This window comes from Oncorhynchus gorbuscha, linkage group LG03, assembly GCF_021184085.1.
Source record: "Oncorhynchus gorbuscha isolate QuinsamMale2020 ecotype Even-year linkage group LG03, OgorEven_v1.0, whole genome shotgun sequence".
In the NCBI taxonomy this organism is placed as follows: Eukaryota; Metazoa; Chordata; class Actinopteri; order Salmoniformes; family Salmonidae; genus Oncorhynchus; species Oncorhynchus gorbuscha.
In genome coordinates, this window is record NC_060175.1 from 55241709 (window position 1) to 55266308 (window position 24600).

The 24600-nt window shown below is 42.3% G+C and overlaps 1 protein-coding gene across 3 annotated transcripts in view; it reads left to right on the forward strand.

Moving 5' to 3' along the window:
• Positions 1–23039, forward strand: part of mov10a (Mov10 RISC complex RNA helicase a) — a 30931-nt gene extending 7892 nt beyond the window's left edge. The window contains exons 3-21 of one of the 3 annotated variants that reach the window (XM_046343014.1): positions 552–748; positions 981–1222; positions 2712–2967; positions 3147–3287; positions 3421–3583; positions 3990–4141; positions 4221–4391; positions 5266–5413; positions 8361–8522; positions 8693–8796; positions 10409–10506; positions 10780–10878; positions 11691–11799; positions 11935–12052; positions 12552–12743; positions 12836–12907; positions 13321–13446; positions 20294–20382; positions 22578–23039. In XM_046343014.1, the coding sequence (XP_046198970.1) occupies positions 552–748; positions 981–1222; positions 2712–2967; positions 3147–3287; positions 3421–3583; positions 3990–4141; positions 4221–4391; positions 5266–5413; positions 8361–8522; positions 8693–8796; positions 10409–10506; positions 10780–10878; positions 11691–11799; positions 11935–12052; positions 12552–12743; positions 12836–12907; positions 13321–13446; positions 20294–20382; positions 22578–22725 (2787 nt within the window). In that variant the 3' untranslated portion in view covers positions 22726–23039. Of the gene's footprint in view, positions 1–551; positions 749–980; positions 1223–2711; positions 2968–3146; positions 3288–3420; positions 3584–3989; positions 4142–4220; positions 4392–5265; positions 5414–8360; positions 8523–8692; positions 8797–10408; positions 10507–10779; positions 10879–11690; positions 11800–11934; positions 12053–12551; positions 12744–12835; positions 12908–13320; positions 13447–20293; positions 20383–22577 lie in introns of those variants that run through there. The other 2 variants (XM_046343016.1, XM_046343015.1) reach the window with 2 other exon arrangements.
• The last annotated feature ends 1561 nt before the right edge of the window (positions 23040–24600 follow it).

Sequence of the window (24600 nt, forward strand, 5' to 3'; positions counted from 1 at the left end):
AAGGACAACACACAGGTCTTTCCATCATTGTATGATTTTTTTGTGTGTAAATTACCTCAAGCTTAAGGACAATGTCAGATGTGATATAGCAAAGCACCTGAGTGAGTTGGGTGCGCAATTACACAGGTACTTTCCCGAAACGGATGACACAAACTGGATTCGTTATCCCTTTTGTTGCATGCCTTACCGACAAGAGAGTCTCATCGAAATTGCAACAAGTGGTTCTGAGAAAATTTAATTCAATCAGAAGCCACTGCTAGATTTCTGGATTGGGCTGTGCTCAGAGTATCCTGCCTTGGCTAATCGAGCTGTTAAGACACTGATGCCCTTTGCAGCCACATACCTACAGTATGTGAGAGTGGATTCTCAGCCCTCACTAGCATGAAAACCGAATACAGGCACAGACTGTGTGGAAAAGAATTTAAGACTGAGACTCTGGTGCTAGAGGGGTACGCAGCTGGAGGTTGAATGTTTGAAGGGGTACTGGACAATTAAAGGTTTGGGAACCATCGCCCTAGACAATATCTTCTTCCTGGTCTCTGGTATGACAGGTCCGAGTGTACTACTGTGACCAGTGGAGGAGACCTTCAGTACGTCAACAACAGGAAAATATCACACCTCAGGAAAATGGAGAAGCCCCAGAGCCTTTCTCTCCTTTCACATCCTCTTCCGCTACCCCTGTCGACACTGTGTTGACACCCAAGAAGAGGCTCGCTAAAGAAATCCTCCAAAGCCTAAAGGTGAACAGGTGAGATATTGTGTGAGCCCCTACTGTATACGACTGGTTAGTGACCAGTCAGATGTGACAACAAGATAGCCATTCGATTAGTTGCAGCAGTTGATCCATGTCCTATCTAGATTGTATGGGGATCATGTAGATGATGATCTTCTGTGGTTTGACTGGTATGTCCTCCTCTCTCTCTCTCTCTCTCTCTCTCTCTCTCTCTCTCTCTCTCTCTCTCTCTCTCTCTGTCTCTCAGGGCAGAGTTGACCTCTGACAAGGGCGGCATTGAGATCACTTCAGATCCTGAGATGACCAATGGTAAAGTCACGTTCAGCGTGGATCGCCTGCAGGAAACGTTTGCAGTCAAGTTCTATATTTCTAACAACGGAGCGAGCTGTGTGTATTTTACCTATTACACAGCTCTGCACAGGATCTGCTGTTTTACACTGATGGACGAGAGAAGAGTGACTCGGGCCTGTCCGCTCTTCCTATGTCCAGGTGAGAAAAAGTCGAGCACCATCTGTCTCAATGCACTGTCAAATTTGTCTGAATTCATTAGGCTTTGCAAACAAATGAACACCTTAAAATAAACAAACTTCTAGTGAGTTTGCCCTCACACCCTCTCTATTAAACCCTGCCTGGGTACAGTGAGGGAAAAAAATATTTGATCCCCTGCTGATCTTGTACGTTTGCCCACTGACAAAGAAATGATCTGTCTATAATTTTAATGGTAGGTTTATTTGAACAGTGAGAGACAGAATAACAACAAAAAAATCCAGAAAAACGCATGTCAAAAATGTTATAAATTGATTTGCATTTTAATGAGGGAAATAAGTATTTGACCCCTCTGCAAAACATGACTTAGCATTTGGTGGCAAAACCCTTGTTGGCAATCACAGATGTCAGACGTTTCTTGTAGTTGGCCACCAGGTTTGCACACATCTCAGGAGCGATTTTGTCCCACTCCTCTTTGCAGATCTTCTCCAAGTCATTAAGGTTGTCCTGTCCCCTTAGCAGTCAAACACCCCCAAAGCATAATGTTTGACGGAGGGGGTGGTGTTCTTGGGGTCATAGTCAGCATTCCTCCTCCTCCAAACACGGCGAGTTGAGTTGATGCCAAAGAGCTCCATTTTGGTCTCATCTAACCACAACACTTTCACCCAGTTGCCCTCAATCATTCAGATGATCATTGGCAAACTTCAGACGGGCATGTATATGTGCTTTCTTGAGCAGGGGGATCTTGCGGGCGCTGCAGGATTTCAGTCCTTCACGGCGTAGTGTGTTACCAATTGTTTTCTTGGTGACTATGGTTCCAGCTGCCTTGAGATCATTGACAAGATCCTCCCGTGTAGTTCTGGGCTGATTCCTCACCATTCTCATGATCATTGCAACTCCACAAGGTGAGATCTTGCATGGAGCCCCAGGCCGAGGGAGATTGACAGTTCTTTTGTGTTTCTTCCATTTCCAAAAATCGCACCAATTGTTGTCACCTTCTCACCTAGCTGCTTGGCGATGGTCTTGTAGCCCATTCCAGCCTTGTGTAGGTCTACAATCTTGTCCCTGACATCCTTGGAGAGCTCTTTGGTCTTGGCCATGGTGGAGAGTTTGGAATCTGATTGATTGATTGCTTCTGTGGACAGGTGTCTTTAATACAGGTAACAAGCTGAGATTAGAAGCACTCCCTTTAAGGGTGTGCTCCTAATCTCAGCTTGTTACCTGCATAAAAGACACCTGGGAGCCAGAAATCTTTCTGATTGAGAGGGGGTCAAATACGTATTTCCCTCAGTAAAATGTAAATACATTTTTAACATTGCTGACATGCTTTTTGGATTTTGTTGTTGTTATTCTGTCTCTCACTGTTCAAATAAACCTACCATTCAAATTATAGGCTGATCATTTCTTTGTCAGTGGGCAAACGTACAAAATCAGCAGGGGATCAAATACTTTTTTTTTACCCCCACTGTATGTGTTGTGTTGTTTTTCACAGGGGAAAGCTATGATGTAGAGGTTCACTATTGGCTGCATCATTATGGCCATTTCCCTGCCACCATGTACTTTGAGTTCTGCACGGAGTCAAACCCTCCAGGCTCCTCTAAACCCTTCTGCATAGTGAGGGAGATGGAGGCATCAGCCAGGACTCACTTAGCTGTGGAGCTGGGGCCTTTCGCTCCCTTCAAGCCTTGTCAAGTGGCGCCATACAAGCCTGTGGACACGGTGATAGTTGAGGGAGAGCCCCCTGAAAGGTACAGTAAGACAAAAGTGATGTTTACCCATTTGTTTACCCATTTTCATCAATAGTCATATACTGTACATACATTGTTCTAATTCTAATGAGTTTTCTTTTCACATTGTTTATGTGGTTTGATAATGATATTCCTTATAGTCAAAAGTTACATTTCATCGTTCTCATTTGTCACGGCAGATCTGTTGTCCAGCCTCTGAAAATGCTAGTGAAACTCAGAGACTATAAGTATCCCTTTTATCTGAAGGACCTGGCTAAACAGAGACTGGAGGACTCTGAGTACCTCTCACCTACAGCCAGACAGAAGCTCTCATTGGTGAGGTCAGTGTGCTGCCTGCCTGCCTGCTGGGATCAATAACTGCCTAGACTCCATCCTCCCCAGACTGATAGCTCCTGTACTTGAAGGTCATTCTCATTGACAATTCTGTCTTGTCTCTGTCTATGTTCTTCCCAGAAACCTCCTTAAATGCCCCCTGAAGATGAGGAACTACCACCATCGCTTCCACCTCCTGCTGCACCTGGAGGAGATCCAGATGGAGGTGGACATCAAGAAATATGACCTCCATCACCAAACCATGACTCAGGACAGGGACAACAGAAGACTCCTGGTTCTACAAGTAAGAAAAGGCAAAAGGCCATAATGTACTGTATGCCTGCAGTTGTCAATCAATCAATCACATTTATTTATAAAGCCCTTCTTACATCAGCTGATGTCACAAAGTGCTATACAGAAACCCAGCCTAAAACCCCAAACAGCAAGCAATGCAGGTGTGGAGAGAGAGAGAGAGAGGACAATTATCAGAGAGGACAATGATGACTTAAAGTGATAGTTCATTCCTGAACTAAATTGACAGTCTTTTTTTTTTTTTACCTCAAAGTTGTGTAATGAGTTCCCATCTCGTGCTCTGTTTTGTTTAGATCCAGTGATATAAGTCAACCCCAAATGAATGGGTACGATCACTGACTCTAAATATCACTCTAACCATAAGTATGCTGAGTGTCTTTCTCCATGATATTCACCAGGTCCCGGGTGTGGCAGAGAATAGGCCGTCTGTCCTTAGGGGAGACTGCCTGAAAGTGGCCAAGTCTGAGGACAAGGTCCAACCCATCACAGTGTATACAGGCTACGTTCATAGAGTGGAGCTAGAAAGAGTCAAGCTGGGCTTCTCAAAGAGGTAAGAGAGAGACCACCCATAATGTTACAATGCAATGGCCATCTGTAGGATACTTTCCAACCCCCTCCCTTCCTCTCAGGCTGGTGCAGAGCTTCATCAGTAACACAAGGTTTGACGTGGAGTTCACCATCAACCGTTTCCCCTTGAAGCTGCAGCACCGGGCGGTGGACCTGGCAGAGAAGCACCAGATGGACGAGGTGCTCTTCCCATCGGGGTCTGGAGTCCAGACTACCCACATGCCCAAACTCAGGTCTGGATTTCCCCCTTCCAGCCAATAGCAAAGCACTCACACTGGCTTTGCTCTGTTGTTGTGGGTAGATGGTTGTGTCATTATACACTCATGTAATCGCAAGAACCGTTCAACTCCATTAGTATGGAATCACAAACCAATTACTATGATGTATCTGCGGTAAATTACAGTGTCGCTACACAAGTACGAGAGCAACTTCATCTAAAGTGTTTCAATGACATTTCATACCAAATGACAAACTGTAAGTGTGAAGGAATGAATATCTCTCTCAGAGGAAGGTCACAGACAGAAGCGTTGGTGTGATTCCCATTATATAATGCCATTTTGTAAGGAGTGTCGCCATGACATTTCAAAACGTAGATTGTGAATGGCTCCTCTCATATTTCTAATTTTGTTCCCTTCCGGCCTCTCGGTTTCATGTCAGTGACTAGACCTCATTAATGAGTTTGTAATCTAGATGGTCTGCCTTTTGTTAGCCTAAAAAGTCCCACGCTTATCACAAGATTGCAAGACATTTCCCCAAGGAGTTTTATTCAAATAAAGGATCCAACTGGCAGCTCTGCCTGTGTCAAGTTGGCGGGGCCCATATCTAGTTTCTACATCACATACCTTCTCATAGTTCAGTGGCTCCATTTCTTCGGTTTCAGTGTGTACTTGACATGCAAAAACATATTTTCCTATTCCGGATCAAACAGTTTGAGTGGAAACAGTTGATGACAGCAGATAAGCCTGGCATGTGATCTAAGTGATCGTTATCTCCTCCTGTCTCCAGCATCTTCTTTTTAAACATATTTTTGATTGGAGAATACAGGTTGACACATATGATATGACATTGTAGTAACAATGGTCCAATGTTTCCTCCACATTTCTCCAGCATTTTTAATCGTCAGCTGGAGAACAACCCAGAACAACATGCAGCCATCCAGCGCATCGTGTCTGGGGCCTCCAAGCCTGCTCCTTACCTGGTGTTTGGACCTCCAGGAACCGGCAAGACTATCACTCTAGTTGAAGCCATGAACCAGGTATAAACTCCCCCATCACACAAAAATAAAGTATGACATATTGCATACATGTTCTATGATCTGTCTTAATATTTGATGTACCATTTTGTCTTCACTCGCTTTGATGGGGCAGAGCGCTCATATTCTATATTCTATATAACATTATATGTAAATAGCATAACATAGCACTACATAAATAACTACCCCCCCCCCAAAACATGTCTTAAACTCGCGGTGCTGGAATTCATTCTGACTGTTGATCTTTCAATTGTGTAGATATTCCATAACACATTATCAATTGCAAAACGAATGCATTTACTATGCTAAAATATGCCATAAGAAACCTCAGGACACTAAATGTAAATTGTGATAAGTCTGAAAATGTATTTATTGATCCAGAAGCGCATAAACTGTAAATACTAAAATAAGACAATAGTGTATTATCTGACTGTAAGACAAGAGTCGACTGCTAGCTAATGGTCTATCCAAACTACACATAAACTATATTGAAAAATGTTCTCATGTGCAATATAATAATAGATGTAGCCTAAAAACAAAATTCAATTGACTGATGGGTCAAATCATCCTACAAAGGTCCATGTATTCCAGAGGTTTTGATTTGCTATACCCTATTGGAAAGAGCAGATTGTAAGGTTTCTAATTAACCTGGTTTTGCCAATAAGCTCTCAATTTTTGTTGTTGTTGATGGACTCTTTTTCAAAACAACTATTTCCTATAATTATCGTGGCTCCACGTGTTCCGCATGCGAGTTACTGGCGACAATCAGTGATAGCCATTTGAAAAACATAATTTATATTTTATTCTGTTATATTCCATTATATTTTTACTGTAAAATAAACACTGAATATACAAAACATTAATTAAGAACACCTGCTCTTTCCATGATGTAGACTGACCAAGTGAATCCAGGTGAAAGCTATGATCCCTTATTGAGTGTGAATGGGTAAGGCAAAACATTTAAGTGGCTTTGAACAGGGTATGGTAGTAGGTGCCAGGCGCATCGGTTTGTGTCAAGAACTGCAACGCGGCTTGGTTTTTCACACTCAACAGTTTCCCGTGTGTATCAAGAATGGTCCACCATCCAAAGGACATCCAGCCATTTTGGCACAACTGTGGGAAACATTGGAGTCAAACTGGACCAGAATCCCTATGGAATGCTTTCGACACCTTGTAGAGTCCATGCCCCGACAAATTGAGGCTGTTCTGAGGGCAAAAGGGGGGAGTGCAACTCAATATTAGGAAGGTGTTCCTAATGTTTGATATAGTCAGTGTTGACTGTGTGGTAGGGCAGGGAATTATAAGCATGTGATGTCTGCGACATGTACATTTTTAAAGAATGGCGCTGGAGGGAAGGCTGCCGTTTTACGGCCTCCTAACCAATTGTGCTATTTTGTGGGGGTTTTTCTCAAATTGTTTGTAACTTATTTTGTACATAATGTTGATTCTACCGTCTCTTATGACCGAACAGAGCTTCTGGATATCAGAACAGTGAACACTCACCTCGAACTGGACAAAGATTATTTTTTTTATGATTCTGATCAAAGAATATAATGTTGCTATCAGACAGGGCCCAAATCCCTGTCATTCACATGAAGAAAATAAGGAGATACAGAGGTTGCAGATCAGAGGGCCTTGTGAGAATTTGTCGATGAGTGTGAAACCTGCCTCTACCATCTGTTATATTGCACAACTTGCAATCACTGGAGAATAAACAGGATGAGCTCCGTTTGAGACTATCCTACCAACGGGACATTAAAAACGGTAATATATTTTATTTCACCGAGTCGTGGCTAAACGACGACATGGATAATATACAGTTGGCTGGGATTTCCGTGCATCAGCAGGACAGAATGGCTACGTCCGGTAAGACGAGGGGTGGGGGTGGTCAGATGACACGGATGCTACGCTACAGGACTGTTTTGCTAGCACAGACTGGAACATGTTCCGGTATTCATCCAATGGCATTGAGGAGTATACCACCTCAGTCACCGGCTTCATCAATAAGTGCATCGACAATGTCGTCCCCACAGTGACCATACGTACATATCCCAACCAGAAGACATTGATTACAGGCAACATCTGCACCGAGCTAAAGGCTAGAGCTGCCGCTTTCAAGGAGCAGGAATAATCTGTGCACTTACAAGAAATCCTGCTATGCCCTCAGACGAACCATCAAAGAGGCAAAGCGTCTATACAGGAGTAGTATTGAGTCCTGCTACACCGACTCTGACACTTGTCGGATGTGGCAGGGCTTAAACTATTACGGACTACAAAGGGAAAGCCAGCTGCGAGCTGTCCAGTGACGCAAGCCTACCAGAAGGGCTAAATGCCTTTTATACTCGCATTGAGGCAAGCAACATTGAAGCATGCATGAGAGCACCAGCTGTTCTGGACGACTGTGTGATCATGCTCTCTGTAGCGTGTTTTTTAAAAACGTTTATTTAACTAGGCAAGTCAGTTAAGAACAAATTCTTATTTACAATTACGGCAAAACCCGGACGATGCTGTGCCAATTGTGCGCCGACCTATGGGACTCACAATCACGGCCGGTTGTGATACAGCCTGGAATCAGACCAGGCTGTATCACAATTAATTGCCTACTGTCTGTAAGCTGTAGTGTCTTAATGACCGTTCCACAGGTGCATGTTCATTAATTGTTTATGGTTCATTGAACAAGCATGGGAAACAGTGTTTAATCCCTTTAAATCTGTGAAGTTATTTGGATTTTTACGAATTATCTTTGAAAGACAGGGTCCTGAAAAAGGGACGTTTCTTTTTTTTGCAGAGTTTAGTTTTCTCAAAGTACTGATACAGTGTAATATACACATATTTAGGAAAAGTCAGGGACAGGTGTGTTCAAGGTTTTTATTGAAATTACAAAGTTTTAAAATGGTCAGATTGACCATCTTGGCGGTTCTAGTGTTAAACGTTATGCCTGTGTTTTCAGCTGAACAGACTGGATCCTCTGTGCCACATTCTGGCATGTGCCCCATCTAACAGTGCATCAGACCTGTTGTGTGAGAGGCTGCTGGGTCACATGGACCCTCACTGTGTCTACCGTCTCTATGCCAGCAGCAGACCCCTCAGCACGGTGCCCCAAAACCTCCTGGTGAGGTTCTCACATATTACATGAGGTTGTAGGCCACTTGCATGGTGATAAAAGGTTAAACAAATAAAATACATTGAGAATACAAGTCTCAACAGATTTTTATACTCACTGACATTTCACTGTGTGTCCTTTCCAATGACTCTCCCTCTCCATGTTCTTCGGCATTCCAGAAACATTGTAACTGGGATGCGAGCCAGGACAGCTTTGTGTTTCCCACAAAGGAGGTTTTGTTGGACTACAAGGTCATCATCACCACACTGGTGACAGCAGGACGGTACGGTTCATTTTTACAGTAGGAAGGCTGAATGGTTTTATACTGCTGTAAGAACCGATTTGCAGTGTGTAATTACTAACGTTGTTACATTGTGCTTACAAATTATTACAGTTTTACACAAAATATATCATTTTTCCTGATGAAGTCTCTCTGTTTAACTTCTTGCGTCGAGCCATCCCGGATCCGGTATCGTGACTACAGCCTCAAGCTCATTACCATAACGCAACGTTAACTATTCATGAAAATCGGAAATGAAATGAATCTATTTGCTCTCAAGCTTAGCCTTTTGTTAACAACACTGTCATCTCAGATTTTCAAAATATGCTTCTCAACCATTGCAAAACAAGCATTTGCATTTGTGTAACAGTATTGATGGCTAACGTAGCATTTAGCGTAGCATTTAGCATTAGCATTCAGCAGGCAACATTTACACAAAAAAACAGAAAAGCATTCAAATAAAATCATTTACCTTTGAATAACTTCAGACGTTTTCAATGAGGAGACTCTCAGATAGCAAATGTTCAGTTTTTCCTGAAATATTATCGCTCTGTTTTCTGCGTCACGTTTAGCTAAGAAAAAAAACCTGTATCCAGGATTGTGTAAATCTATCCGCAAACTCATTAGCATAACACAACGTTAACTATTCATGAAAATCGCAAATGAAATGAAATTAATCTATTTGCTCTCAAGCTTAGCCTTTTGTTAACGACACTGTCATCTCAGATTTTCAAAATATGCTTCTCAACCATTGCAAAACAAGCATTTGTGTAACAGTATTGATGGCTAACGTACCATTTAGCGTTAACATTCAGCATGCAACATTTCCCACAAAAACCATAAAAGCATTCAAATAAAATCATTTACCTTTGAAGAACTTCAGATGTTTTCAATGAGGAGACTTATTTAGATAGCAAATGTTCCGTTTTTACAAAAAATATTATTTGTGTCGACTAATCGCTCCGTTTTGTTCATCACGTTTGGTTAAGGGGAAAAAAAGTCATTAAAACGGGAACTTTTTTCCAAATTAACTCCATAATATCGACAGAAACATGGCAAACAATGTTTAGAATCAATCCTCAAGGTGTTTTTCACATATCTATCGACGATAAAATCCATCGTGGCAGTTTACTTTCAATTCTGAAGAAATGGAACGCGCATGGACCTACAGATTACGCACACAGGACACCGGGCGGGACACCAGGTAAATGTAGTCTCTTATGGTCAATCTTCCAATGATATGCCTACAAACACGTCACAATGCTGCAGACACCTCGGGGAATAGACAGAGAGTGCAGGCTCATTACTGGCGCATTCACAGCCATATAAGGAGACATTGGAACACAGCGCCTTCAGAATCCGGGGCATTTCCTGTATGAAACTTCATCTTGGTTTCGCCTGTTGCATTAGTTCCGGGGCACACACAGATAATATCTTTGCAGTTTTGGAGACGCCAGAGTTGTGTCTTTCCAAGGCTGTCAATTCCATGCATAGTTGAGCATCTTTTCGTGACAAAATATTGCGCTTAAATGGGCACGTCTTTTTATCCAATAATGACACAGCGCCCCTATAGGTTCAAGAGGTTAACCACTGTGTGTTGGTGTTCCTTTCCTAGGCTTGTGTCCGGCGGCATCCCAGTCGGTCACTTCACCCATGTGTTCATAGATGAGTCGGGTCAAGCAGTGGAGCCAGAGAGCATCATTGGGATCGCAGGTGAGATAGATAATACCAGGGAGGGCTCTGTTCAATGTGTGAGCCCTATATTAGATTATACACCATAGGCCAGGCTTGCGGTCAGTAGGGAACAACTCAGCAAAACGTTCTGTAACAGATAACAAAAATCTGTCATCGTATTGGATAAACTCCTGTTGCACCTCCTCTATTTCACTATATTTCAAAATGCTTCATCCCGTTTTGGCCCTAGTGAACATGACCATATTGGCTTGCTACTATCCAGTAGCCAATGGCTGCCTCTTGTATCCACAGGCCTGCTCCATCCAGAGGAGGGCCAGCTGGTATTGGCTGGAGACCCTCAGCAGCTAGGACCCATCTTACGATCCCCCCTGGCCATGCAGTATGGAATGGGTAGGCTCTAATGCGCAATCAATGAAGCATACCCAATGACTATATTCAATAATCAATCCCCATTTCTGTCATGTCTCATAGCTGGAATATCAGCAAGCTCAATGTACTATAAGCGGGGGTGAAAGTAAGGCGGTACGGTCTGGTGCGGTGTCCCAGCAAAATAAATAGTGGCGGTACGCCATACTGGTAAAACATGAGCCTATCACAATACTTAAAAGAAAACTAGGCTATTACACCACTTTTTATCATTACTGCATGAAAAAATAACTTGACAAAGGGTGAGAGAACCTACGCTCCAAAATGTGATGTCGTTCGACGAGAACACTGACATTTTGTCAAGGCAGAGATGAGGGGCCGACACTGAGACGCGCACGGACAGCAATTGACGCATACATTCTGCCCTAATGACATTCGCCAAATGTCATTACACTTTTCTGTGTAACAATGTCCCTTTCCATTCACTACTGTTTGGAGGCTGGAAATATGTTGCTAGTGGATGAACGTGCACAGGTAGCCTAGTAAAGGAGCCCTCTGAAGTGATTGTTTAACAGTCAGATTAAAACATCATGACTGGTTGTGTTTATCCCTAAATGAAAGGTAATACATTTTATAAGTTATATGGCAGATCTTTACGACTACGCCAATAGAGATCCTATTGAATTAATAGGGGTTCTATATGTCATTCTATGATTAGGCCCAGAATTTTTGGGGGTCACACACACAAGCTTGTGCGCATATCGAACGCCCCGTACTGGGAAGAAATTGATTATTCTTTTTCCCATGACTATAAGATTAACCTTTGTGTATCCCAGGGATTTCTTTGCTAGAGAGACTGATGAAAGACAACCCACTGTATCAGAAGGATGGAGAATTTGGACACTTTGACAGTCGCTTTGTGACCAAGCTCCTTCGCAACTACAGGTCTGGGCTCTGGGATTTCTTCCATCCTGTTCTTTCCAGTGTTGCTATTTTGTAACATCGTTTGATTAGATAGTTCTGAGCTCATCTACCTTAACTATTTCCTTTCCCCTATTCCTTTCTTCTCTTCCACCCCAGGTCCCACCCTGCTATTCTGAAGATTCCCAATGAGCTCTTCTATGAGAAGGAGCTGCAGGTGTTTGCAGACCAGTGGGATCGTGAAACCTACTGCAACTGGGAGCATCTGCCCAAGGAGGTGTGACAAGTGTTCTTTTTGTACAGGTTCTGCTAGCACCATCTCTGATTCAAATGTTTTCTTCCCGTTCAGTGCCTACTGAACATTATTCTGATTTGAGGTTTGTTAGGTGTGTGAGTTAGTGTTGTTGCACCTCTCCAGGGTCTCTTCTCCTCAGGCAGCTCAGTAATTACAATGTCAGCGCGTGCCTGTCTGTCTGTCTGAGGCATGGCTGCTCCCCTCTGACCACAGAGCTATTCCTGAATCCCCAATAACATTAGTAGCAGCATATTTATAAAAAATGTTTTATTTTATTTTTTAAAGCATCTCTTTCTCAAACATGCAGCAACAGGTCTATGTGGACTGCTGTTTCTCCTGATTTCGTAATGAATATTTAAAAGGTAAAATATGAGTGGCCATGTTGCAGAAAGCTGAATCTTAATCATGGGTTAAGTTGTGATTGTGTGGGTGGTGGAAATGTCTCCAGTATTGTTTGCAGTCCTGTGGTCCTTCTGTGTAGGGGTTCCCACTGATATTCCATGGAGTGTTGGGAAAGGATGAGAGAGAAGGCAACAGTCCGTCCTTCTTCAACCTGTCAGAGATTGAGGTCCTGGTGGACTACCTCACCAAGTTGATGAAGACCCAGGGCAAGAAGGGCATGCCCAAACTGTCCCCTAAAGACATTGGCATCATCGCTCCCTATAGGAAACAGGTGAGACGTCATCCATGGGGTTAAAAGCACCCATCATGAACTATACCTGATATGCAGGAGTTTTACCTAAATTAATCTTCTGTTTTTAACAGGTTGAAAAAATCCAAAAAGCTCTGAATTTTGTCAAAGAGTTGAGTCAATGGAAGGACATCAAGGAGCTCAAGGTGAGTCCTGTGTTATACATCAGTCTTATAACCTGATGCCTTTGTTTAGATGAGGCGTTAAAGGTGCAATATGCAGAAATCGCTCCGCCATTTCCTGGTTGCTAACATTCAAATTGTTCACCTAATTTCAGTTTATGTGACAAAACACATCGTACCATCTAATCCGCTGTGAAATATATTTTCAATAACCAAAAATATTGTATTTTCAGCTGTTTGAAGCTAAAAACTAAACTTAAGAATGGGAAGCAAAGAAATAGCGCACTTAGAACAGATCTACAGCTTCTTAGACGTTCTTTCAATGAGAAGGACATATCTATAACTTACATTTCTATGTGAATTTGGTCGGATCACCCAAAAAGTTGCATATTGAAGCTTAAACTCTTGAAGCATGAAGCATGTTGTTGTTGTTTCAGGTGGGTTCAGTGGAGGAGTTCCAGGGACAGGAGAGAAAGATCATCATGGTCTCTACCGTCCGCAGCAGCATCAACTACGTCAAGATGGACCAAGACTTTAACATTGGCTTCCTCACTAACGAGAAGGTCTTTCCCAGCACTTACCTTTTGCTCAATCTTGCTCTATATGATGTCTGTGTTCGCCCACATGCATGTGTTTTGTGTCCGCATTTGTGTCCGCAATGTGTACATTGTGTGTATGCATAAATAATAGTGTAATAGTGCATCATTATCATATTTCCCAGCATGCTCTATTGCAGGTTGATTTTTATAAACATTTTGTTTCAATATTTATGTGTTTGCATGTATATTGACTGATTAATTAATCTTATGCTACTCAAATATAAATAACAATTCTTCTCAACTAATCCAATATGATAGTTGGACTAATTACACCCGTTACTGAAAAGATCATTCCAGTTTAGATGCTTTTACGTAGTCTAATTTCTTACTCTTCCCAACTCTGGCAGTCATTTGGAATGCAGGTTGCGGGTGAATAAATATTCAAAATGTTGGATATCCCCACTCTGGCTGGATTCCAATAGGAATGACACATTACTTTGCAAGCCAGCATAATGTGACATGCAGGCCTGATGTGGCTTGTAAACCATGAATTTCAGGCCACTGTATCAGCGTAAAAACTAGGCTCTTAACATAAGGCCTTATGAAATACATGTATTGTATTGTGTTAAAGAATTCCATTTTAATGATAACACATTTGCTTAGGATCTTACTTGGGGAATGCAACAGGAATGAAAATGGATGGATGCAACAAATACAGTCATAGGTGGTAACTCTACAATTCACTTGAAAGGCAAGGCACTCTGGGAAATATGCAAATAATGCTTTACAATTAGCAATATGTTAATTTAACACTGAAAAGTGTGGACCCATATAGATACTGGACCAGTGTTAAATTGAACACTCTCCGTGTTGATTTAACACTGGCTAATTTTCTGTGTACTAGACCCAAGAGAAAGTATTAGCTTTTCACCATGTCCTGCAGTGAAACACTAAGATTTAGAACGCCAGCTAACTGCAACTGTAAATCACCATTTTTACATCACTGGCAGGAGAGAACATTTTGGAACTCCCAAAAATGGCTGAATTTATAGAGAGTAGCTACGAGTCTGAGAATGAGTTTATGGCAGAGGATGAAATAACTTTACTTAGGGAGACAATAAACCTACTGAAGCCATTCATGTTTTTATTTTTTTATTTGTATTTTTTTATTTCACCTATATTTAACCAGGTAGGCAAGTTGAGAACAAGTTCTCATTTACAATTGCGACCTGGCCAAGATAAAGCAAAGCAGTTCGACAGATACAACGACACAGAGTTACACATGGAGTAAAACAAACATACAGTCAATAATACAGTATAAACAAGTCTATATACAATGTGAGCAAATGAGGTGAGAAGGGAGGTAAAGGCAAAAAGGCCATGGTGGCAAAGTAAATACAATATAACAAGTAAAACACTGGAATGGTAGTTTTGCAATGGAAGAATGTGCAAAGTAGAAATAAAAATAATGGGGTGCAAAGGAGCAAAATAAATAAATAAATTAAATACAGTTGGGAAAGAGGTAGTTGTTTGGGCTAAATTATAGGTGGGCTATGTACAGGTGCAGTAATCTGTGAGCTACTCTGACAGTTGGTGCTTAAAGCTAGTGAGGGAGATAAGTTTCCAGTTTCAGAGATTTTTGTAGTTCGTTCCAGTCATTGGCAGCAGAGAACTGGAAGGAGAGGCGGCCAAAGAAATAATTGGTTTTGGGGGTGACTAGAGAGATATACCTGCTGGAGCGTGTGCTACAGGTGGGAGATGCTATGGTGACCAGCGAGCTGAGATAAGGGGGGACTTTACCTAGCAGGGTCTTGTAGATTACATGGAGCCAGTGGGTTTGGCGACGAGTATGAAGCGAGGGCCAGCCAACGAGAGCCTACAGGTCGCAATGGTGGGTAGTATATGGGGCTTTGGTGACAAACGGATTGCACTGTGATAGACTGCATCCAATTTGTTGAGTAGGGTATTGGAGGCTATTTTGTAAATGACATCGCCAAAGTCGAGGATTGGTAGGATGGTCAGTTTTACAAGGGTATGTTTGGTAGCATGAGGGAAGGATGCTTTGTTGTGAAATAGGAAGCCAATTCTAGATTTAACTTTGGATTGGAGATGTTTGATATGGGTCTGGAAGGAGAGTTTACAGTCTAACCAGACACCTAAGTATTTGTAGTTGTCCACGTATTCTAAGTCAGAGCCGTCCAGAGTAGTGATGTTGGACAGGCGGGTAGGTGCAGGTAGCGATATGTTGAAGAGCATGCATTTAGTTTTACTTGTATTTAAGAGCAATTGGAGGCCACGGAAGGAGAGTTGTATGGCATTGAAGCTTGCCTGGAGGGTTGTTAACACAGTGTCCAAAGAAGGGCCAGAAGTATACAGAATGGTGTTGTCTGCGTAGAGGTGGATCAGAGACTCACCAGCAGCAAGAGCGACCTCATTGATGTATACAGAGAAGAGAGTCGGTCCAAGAATTGAACCCTGTGGCACCCCCATAGAGACTGCCAGAGGTCCGGACAGCAGACACACTGAACTCTATCAGAGAAGTAGATGGTGAACCAGGCGAGGCAATCATTTGAGAAACCAAGGCTGTCGAGTCTGCCGATGAGGATGTGGTGATTGACAGAGTCGAAAGCCTTGGCCAGATCAATGAATACGGCTGCACAGTAATGTTTCTTATCGATGGCGGTTAAGATATCGTTTAGGACCTTGAGTGTGGCTGAGGTGCACCCATGACCAGCTCTGAAACCAGATTGCATAGCAGAGAAGGTATGGTGAGAATCGAAATGGTCGGTAATCTGTTTGTTGACTTGGCTTTCGAAGACCTTAGAAAGGCATGGTAGGATAGATATTGTGGTCCTTCTGTAGCTCAGTTGGTAGAGCATGGCGCTTGTAACGCCAGTGTAGTGGGTTCGATCCCCGGGACCACCCATACGTAGAATGTATGCACACATGACTGTAAGTCGCTTTGGATAAAAGCGTCTGCTAAATGGCATATATTATATTATTATATTATATAGGTCTGTAGCAGTTTGGGTCAAGAGTGTCCCCCCTTTGAAGAGGGGGATGACCGCAGCTGCTTTCCAATCTTTGCGAATCCCAGAAGACACGAAAGAGAGGTTGAACAGGCTAGTAATAGGGGTGGCAACAATTTTGGCAGATAATTTTAGAAAGAAAGGGTCCAGATTGTCTAGCCCGGCTGATTTGTAGGGGTCCAGATTTTGCAGCTCTTTCAGAACATCAGCTGAACGGATTTGGGAGAAGGAGAAATGGGGAAGGCTTGGGCGAGTTGCTGTTGGGGGTGCAGAGCTGTTGACTGGGGTAGGAGTAGCCAGGTGGAAAGCATGGCCAGCCGTAGAAAAATGCTTATTGAAATTCTCAATTATGGTGGATTTATCAGTGGTGACAGTGTTTCCTATCTTCAGTGCAGTGGGCAGCTGGGAGGAGGTGTTCTTATTCTCCATGGACTTTACAGTGTCCCAGAACTTTTTTGAGTTAGTGTTGCAGGAAGCAAATTTCTGCTTGAAAAAGCTGCCTGTGTATAATGGTTTCTAGCTTCCCTGAACAGCTGCATATCACCGGGGCTGTTCGATGCTAATGCAGAACGCCATAGGATGTTTTTGTGTTGGTTAATGGCAGTCAGGTCTGGGGAGAACCAAGGGCTATATCTGTTCCTGGTTCTAAATTTCTTGAATGGGGCATGTTTATTTAAGATGGTTAGGAAGGCATTTATTAAAAAATATCCAGGCATCCTCTACTGACAGGATGAGATCAATATCCTTCCAGGATACCCCGGCCAGGTCGATTAGAAAGGCCTGCTCGCTGAAGTGTTTCAGGGAGCGTTTTACAGTGATGAGTGGAGGTCGTTTGACCGCTGACCCATTACGGATGCAGGCAATGAGGTAGTGATCGCTGTATTTAGAGGGGAAGTTGGTTAGGATGATATCTATGAGGGTGCCCGTGTTTAAGGCTTTGGGGAGGTACCTGGTAGGTTCATTGATAATTTGTGTGAGATTGAGGGCATCAAGTTTAGATTGTAGGATGGCTGGGGTGTTAAGCATGTTCCAGTTTAGGTCGCCTAGCAGCACGAGCTCTGAAGATAGATGGGGGGCAATCAGTTCACATATGGTGTCCAGAGCACAGCTGGGGGCAGAGGGTGGTCTATAGCAGGCAGCAACAGTGAGAGACTTGTTTTTAGAGAGGTGGATTTTTAAAAGTAGAAGTTCAAATTGTTTGGGTACAGACCTGGATAGTAGGACAGAACTCTGCAGGCTGTCTTTGCAGTAGATTGCAACACCGCCCCCTTTGGCAGTTCTATCTTGTCTGAAAATGTTGTAGTTTGGAATTAAAATTTCAGAATTTTTGGTGGTCTTCCTAAGCCAGGATTCAGACACAGCTAGAACATCCAAGTTGGCAGAGTGTGCTAAAGCAGTGAATAGAACAAACTTAGGGAGGAGGCTTCTAATGTTAACATGCATGAAACCAAGGCTATTACGGTTACAGAAGTCGTCAAAAGAGAGCACCTGGGGAATAGGAGTGGAGCTAGGCACTGCAGGGCCTGGATTCACCTCTACATCGCCAGAGGAACATAGGAGGAGTAGAATAAGGGTGCTGCTAAAAGCAATAAGAATTGGTCCTCTAGAACGTCTAGAACAGAGAGTAAAAGGAGGTTTCTGGGGGCGATAAAATAGCATCAAGGTATAATGTACAGACAAAGGTATGGTAGGATGTGAATACAGTGGAGGTAAACCTAGGTATTGAGTGATGAAGAAAGAGATATTGTCTCTACAAACATCATTAAAACCAGGAGATGTCATTGCATATGTGGGTGGTGGAACTAATAGGTTGGATAAGGTATAGTGAGCAGGACTAGAGGCTCTATAGTGAAATAAGACAATAAACACTAACCAGAACAGCAATGGACAAGACATATTGACATTAAGGAGAGGCATGCTTAGTCGAGTGATCAAAAGGGTCCAGTGAGTGGAGAGGTTGGTTGGGAGTCACAGCAATTTAGACAGCTCGCCAGGCCATCGGTAGCAAGCTAGCATAGGATGGAGGATTGTTATTAGCCACCTCTTGCGTTCCGTCAGTAGATTAGTGGGGTTCCGTGTGGTAGAGGGGATTAATCCAAATCACACAACAACAACAACAAAAATAAAAACAATAGATCTAGTTATAGAGGCCCAAGAAGAAAACATAATAAAATAAAAATAAATAAATTGTCCGATTGTCTATTCAGATAGCAGCCGGTAAGACAGCTAACGGTTAGCAGGCCGCAGATGGGCGTTCAGGTAACGTGGCAACGGAGGAGCCAGCCGGATAACTCCTTCGGGTAGATAACGTCGGCAGTCCAGTTCTGAAAGGCCCGGTGGGGCTCCGCGTAGGCAGTAAAACTGGTCCGGATAGGTGACTGCAGCCCAGGAGTGATTGATGGAACTCAGGAGTGATTGACGGAGCTGGCTAGCTCCGGAATAATTTATGTTTGCTCTGGAATCGACGAAAGCCGATAGTCACACGGATAGCAGCTAGCTAGCTGTGAGATCCAGGTATGAATGTCCAGAGAGCAGTTGAAATCCAGGGACATGGAGAGAAAAATTGGTCCGGTATGTTCCGAGCCGCGCTGCGCTGCGCCGTACAAAACTGGCGATAGATTTTCGATCTAAAGGATAGCTGATGACCACAAACCGTGGTTAGCTGAATACTAACGATTTGCCAGTAAAGAAGCTAACTAGCTTCTGAACTAGCTTCTGATTAGCTTCTGGCTAGCCTCTGGCTAGCTCCTGGCTAGCTTCTGGCTAGTTTGAGCTGATCATTGCCCCAGATCAGAGAGTTCGTTCTCGTAGCACTAATAACAAGGACAGTCATTGTCCTGTTGAGAAACAAATGATAGTCCCACTATGCTCAAACCAGATTGGTTGGCGTGTCGCTGCAGAATGCTGTGGTAGCCATGCTGGTTAAGTGTGCCTTGAATTCTAAATAAATCTCTGACAGTGTCACCAGCAAAGCACCATCACACCTCCTCCTCCATGCTTCATGGTGGGAACTACACATGCGGAGATCATCCGTTCATCGACTCTGCATCTCACAAAGACATGGCGGTTGGAACCAAAAATCCCAAATTTGGACTCATCAGACCAAAGGACAGATTTCCACCGGTCTAATGTCCATTGCTAATGTTTCTTGGCTCCAGCAAGTCTCTTCTTATTGGTGTCCTTTAGCAGTGGTTTCTTTGCAGAAATTTGACCATGAAGGTCTGATTCACACAGTCTCCTCTGAGCAGTTGATGTTGACATGTCTGTTACTTGAACTCTGAAGCATTTATTAGGGCTGCAATTTCCCAGGGTAAACTTATGAACTTATGCTCTGCAGCAGAGGTAACTCTGGGTCTTCCTTTCCTGTGGCGGTCTTCATGAGAGCCAATTTCATCATAGCGCTTGATGTTTTAGGCGACTGCTCTTTCAAAGTTTTTGAAATGTTCAGTTTTGACTGACCTTCGTGTCTTAAAGTAATGATGGGACTGTCATTTCTCTTTGCTTATTTGAGCTGTTCTTGCCATAATATGGACTTGGTCTTTTAGCAAATAGGGCTATCTTCTGTATACCACCCTACATTGTCACAACACAACTGATTGGCTGACATATAAAATCTCACATATAGAATCTCACATGTAAAATATATTTTGATGGTTACTACATGATTCTTTGTTTAAAAAAAGGTTTTGATGTCTTCACTATTATTCTACAATGCAGGAAATAGTAGAAATAAAGAAAAACCCTGGAATGAGTAGGTGTGTCCAAACTTTTGACGGGTACTGTATGTCACGTTTTTCTGTGCAACTGTCAGCTGACCCCACCATGTCCTCTCTTCTCTACAGAGGTTCAATGTGGCCATGACCAGAGCCAAGGCCCTGCTGATAGTGGTGGGAAACCCTGTTATCCTCAACAAGGACCCAACTTGGGAGCGGTAAGACCTTTGTTCTCCCAAGGGCCAAGGAAAGTTAACATGAGGAGAATGTTAACTATCCTCTGTAGAATGGTATGAATCCACTCTGACTACTGAGGATGACAATTAGTGTAGGAGGAATATGATTGTAATATAATAATTCAAACTGACTCCATAATCACGTGAATAAATGCAATAGGCCTTAAGCATCTCTGGCAAGTCTAGCAAGAAGTCCCATTAACTATAATTACACGTGTCTAAGATAACTGTTATGCAATTAACAATGTCCAGATACTATGAGCGAATTCTAGCGATCGAAGTTCCAGCATTGAGTCAAGCTTAGGGCAGAGATGTAAAGTTAGAACCCAAGCACAGGCTATGTGTAGTGTAAATAAAATGTACCATTACATCAAAGAATAATTAAGGAAAATATTACTCTGAAATATGAGGACTACCGTACATATTGTGTGTCCTGTATAGTCATAAGGATTGGCGGATGTCCGGCCCCCTACTAACCTCCCTAGAAACCTATCAGGGTCAGGGAGAGTTTAAGAGAGGTTTATGGTACCCCCTAGACTCTCAGGCTCCGGTTGGTCGTGGGGGATGGGGATTTGGAGTGTGCATCTCAGGGTTGCGAGGTGCTGATGACGGTCACCAGCAAGGAATTTGTAACGATTACAGTTATGCAATAAGAATACAGTTATCAAAGAGTACACACCAGAAGTCTTACATTTAAAAAGATAGAGCATTATTAAGCATAACAAATACACTACTATGGCATACAAAGTATGACATTGTTTTACAATGACTCCCTGAACGAAGCAACACTTTTTTCTCCTAACCAGGACAGAACTCCACTTCAATAACCCTCGTTGTTTCATTTCCATCACTGCTTTGCCAAAACAATTAAACAAAAGCATAACAATTCACACACATTTCTCTCGTCTAATCAACACAATAATAGGAGCGCACAATCTGGGCTGCTCCCACTTTGAACTGACCGGCTCCCGGCCAACACTTTAGCACAGCAACTCTGGGGGAAAAATGAATCCATAACATGTACAGTATAATCAGGAATATCAACATTCACAGCTCTTTATGAACACTTGAAACAATTGAAACATGAAAAATTAATTCACAGTAACATTCATTTTGTCAAGTTTCATCAGTCTTCACACCTCCGTCAGTAATCCCCAGGGCTCCAAGGGAAGGTCCCGCCCCGGAAAAAGCCAATGGCGGCAGTGTGTTTCACTCCTGTGATATGCAAACATACAGCCATCCAAACCTGGAAAATTCCATTAATTGTGATCAAATCATCACGCTGTGCTGGCGTCAGCAAGTCACCAGACACAAGGGCCACCCTCTCTCATTTCTTTCCCACGACACTCTTAGGAAACAAAGGTGCTATCTAGAACCAAAAAGGGTTCTTCGGCTGTCTCCATAGGAGAACACTTTTTAGAGCTCCTTTTGGTTCCAGGTAGAACCTGTTTGGTTCCAGGCAGAACTCTTTTGGGTTCCATGTAGAACCCTTTCCACAGAGGGTGGATGGATCACAAAATTGTTCTGCTTACACCAAAAAGGGTTCTACTTGGCACCAAAAAGGGTTCTTCCATGGGAACAGCTGCAGAACCCTTTTGGAAACCTCCACCGCCACATACACATATTGGTGCTCTCTTCTCTTTTCTTACATACCAAAGTTGATTAAAGAACCCAGGACAACTCCTAGTTATAGTTGCTATATGTATGGCTCAGTTGGTAGAGAATGGTGCTTTCAATGCCAGGATTGTGGGTTTGATTCCCAAGGCCACCCATACGTAACATGTACAGTGCCTTGCGAAAGTATTCGGCCTCCTTGAACTTTGCGACCTTTTGCCACATTTCAGGCTTCAAACATAAAGATATAAAACTACAAAGTATTAATTTAAGGGGGCTGAATAATTTTGCACGCCCAATTTTTCAGTTTTTGATTTGTTAAAAAAGTTTGAAATATCCAATAAATGTCGTTCCACTTCATGATTGTGTCCCACTTGTTGTTGATTCTTCACAAAAAAATACAGTTTTATATCTTTATGTTTGAAACCTGAAATGTGGCAAAAGGTCGCAAAGTTCAAGGGGGCCGAATACTTTCGCAAGGCACTGTATGTACACATGACTGTAAGTGTGTTTGGATTATTTAATACATGTTTTAGCTCACTCAACACTGTCTGTGTGTTCAGGTTTATCAGCTATTGTGTGGAGGAGCAGGGGTACACTGGCTTCGACTTCACTGACGCTGAAGGAGAAGAAGATGTAGTAACACGACTGGCTTCCCTTAAAATCACGGTGGAGTCTTCCACAGGTCTGGCAGGGGAGAGTGACCTCTAGCAGTATGTCCATCCAGAGTGGAGGACTGAGCAGTAGCCCTCTGGACACCAGCAAAGCTGGGCAGGAGCTAGGGCTGTGGCGGTCATGACATTTTGTCAGCCGGTCTCATGGTAATTGACAGTTAATTAACATAAACATGTTTAGCGTCTCCAGGCCTCCACGCATTTAAGCCGCTGATGCACGCCTTTAGAACATCTACATTTAAAAAAAGTCAAATAAATCCATTTTAATATACACAATCACAATAAATCCATTATTTATTTTAGGCAGGTCTAAAGAAACATGATATGAAGATAATTTGTTGTCAGAAGAACAGAATATGAGTTGAGAATATTTATTTATTTAACCTTTATTTAACCAGGAAGGGCTCATTGAGATTTGAAATCTCTTTTTCAAGAGCATCCTGGCCAAGATAGGCAGCACCAAGTCATTACACAAATACAGACAGACAAACATGAAAGACTACAAGTAATCTAGTAAAAACCATAGAATTCACAAGAGCAAAATCATAAAACAGAAAATTAAAAATATTGACAGGTCAGGGAATCAGTCTCAAAATCCTTCATCAGTGATTTAAAAGTATTTTGTAAGGCGTTCCAAGCACAGAGTACATAAAAGCCCTTTTACCAAATTCAGTTCGGACATTTCTAACAGTTAGCAGGATAAAGTCCTGCGAACGAAGAGAGTCCCCACCACATTTCTGAACAATAAAAATGCCCAAATAAAATGGGATTAAACCCAAAATGGCTTTGTAAATAAAAGTATACCAGTGACTGAGCCTATGAGTGACTAGAGAAGGCCAGCCAGCCCTGGTATATAAAGTGCAGTGGTGCGTAAGTGTTTTGCAGTTTAAATAAATCTCAATGCGTCATGGAAGCATTCATATATAAAATATCCCCATAGTCTAGTAAAGGCATAAATGTAGCCTCCTGGCTTCAAAAGAAAAATAGGCCTTATTCCTAAAATAAAATCCCAACTTCAGCTTTTTTTTTTTTGCAAGTTGTTGAATATGCAATTTAAAAGAGAGGCCATAATCAATTAAAATCCAAGATATTTACATGAGGTTACAACCTCAATCTCATTGCCCTGACAGGTAGTAATAGGTGAAAGTTTCACAGATCTATTTCTTGCTTTAGAAAACACCATTAGTTTAGTTTTGTCAGTATTGAGGATAAGCTTCAATTGACACAAGGTATGTTGAACAGTATAAAAAGCAGTTTGCATGTTCTGGAAAGCTTTTGTGAGAGATGAGGCACAACAATAAATAACAGTATCATCAGCATAAAAGTGAAGTTACTCATTTTTCAAATGTTTGTCTAAATTAATTATAGAAATAGTGAACAAGAGGGGACAAAGTACAGAGCCCTGGGGCACACCATTACTCATATTAAATTGTCTGTCTGTATGTTATCCGGCTATAGGCTGTAGGCTTGTTCATTTTGTAGACAAGAAATGCTTTTAAGTCCCATTCCATTATTTTATATTATAGGATTTTATAGTAAGAAGAATATAATTGAACTTAGCTGAATAAAAGTGTGCATATGAAGTGGCGATGTTGAGCGTTAAAGTGATAATTTGAACAGGTCCTATACAGTGCACTGTGAAAGTATTCAGACCCCTTGACTTATTCCACTTTTTGTTACGTTATAGCCTTATTCTAAAATGGATGAAATTGTTTTTTTCTCTCTCATCAATCTACACACAATACCCCATAATGACAAAGCATTGTTTTCAAATGTATTCAAAATAAACTACTGAATTATCACATTTACATAAGTATTCAGACCCTTTACTCAGTACTTTGTTGAAGCACCATTGGCAGCGATTACAGCCTCGAGTCTTCTTGGGTATGACGCTACAAGCTTGTATTTGGGG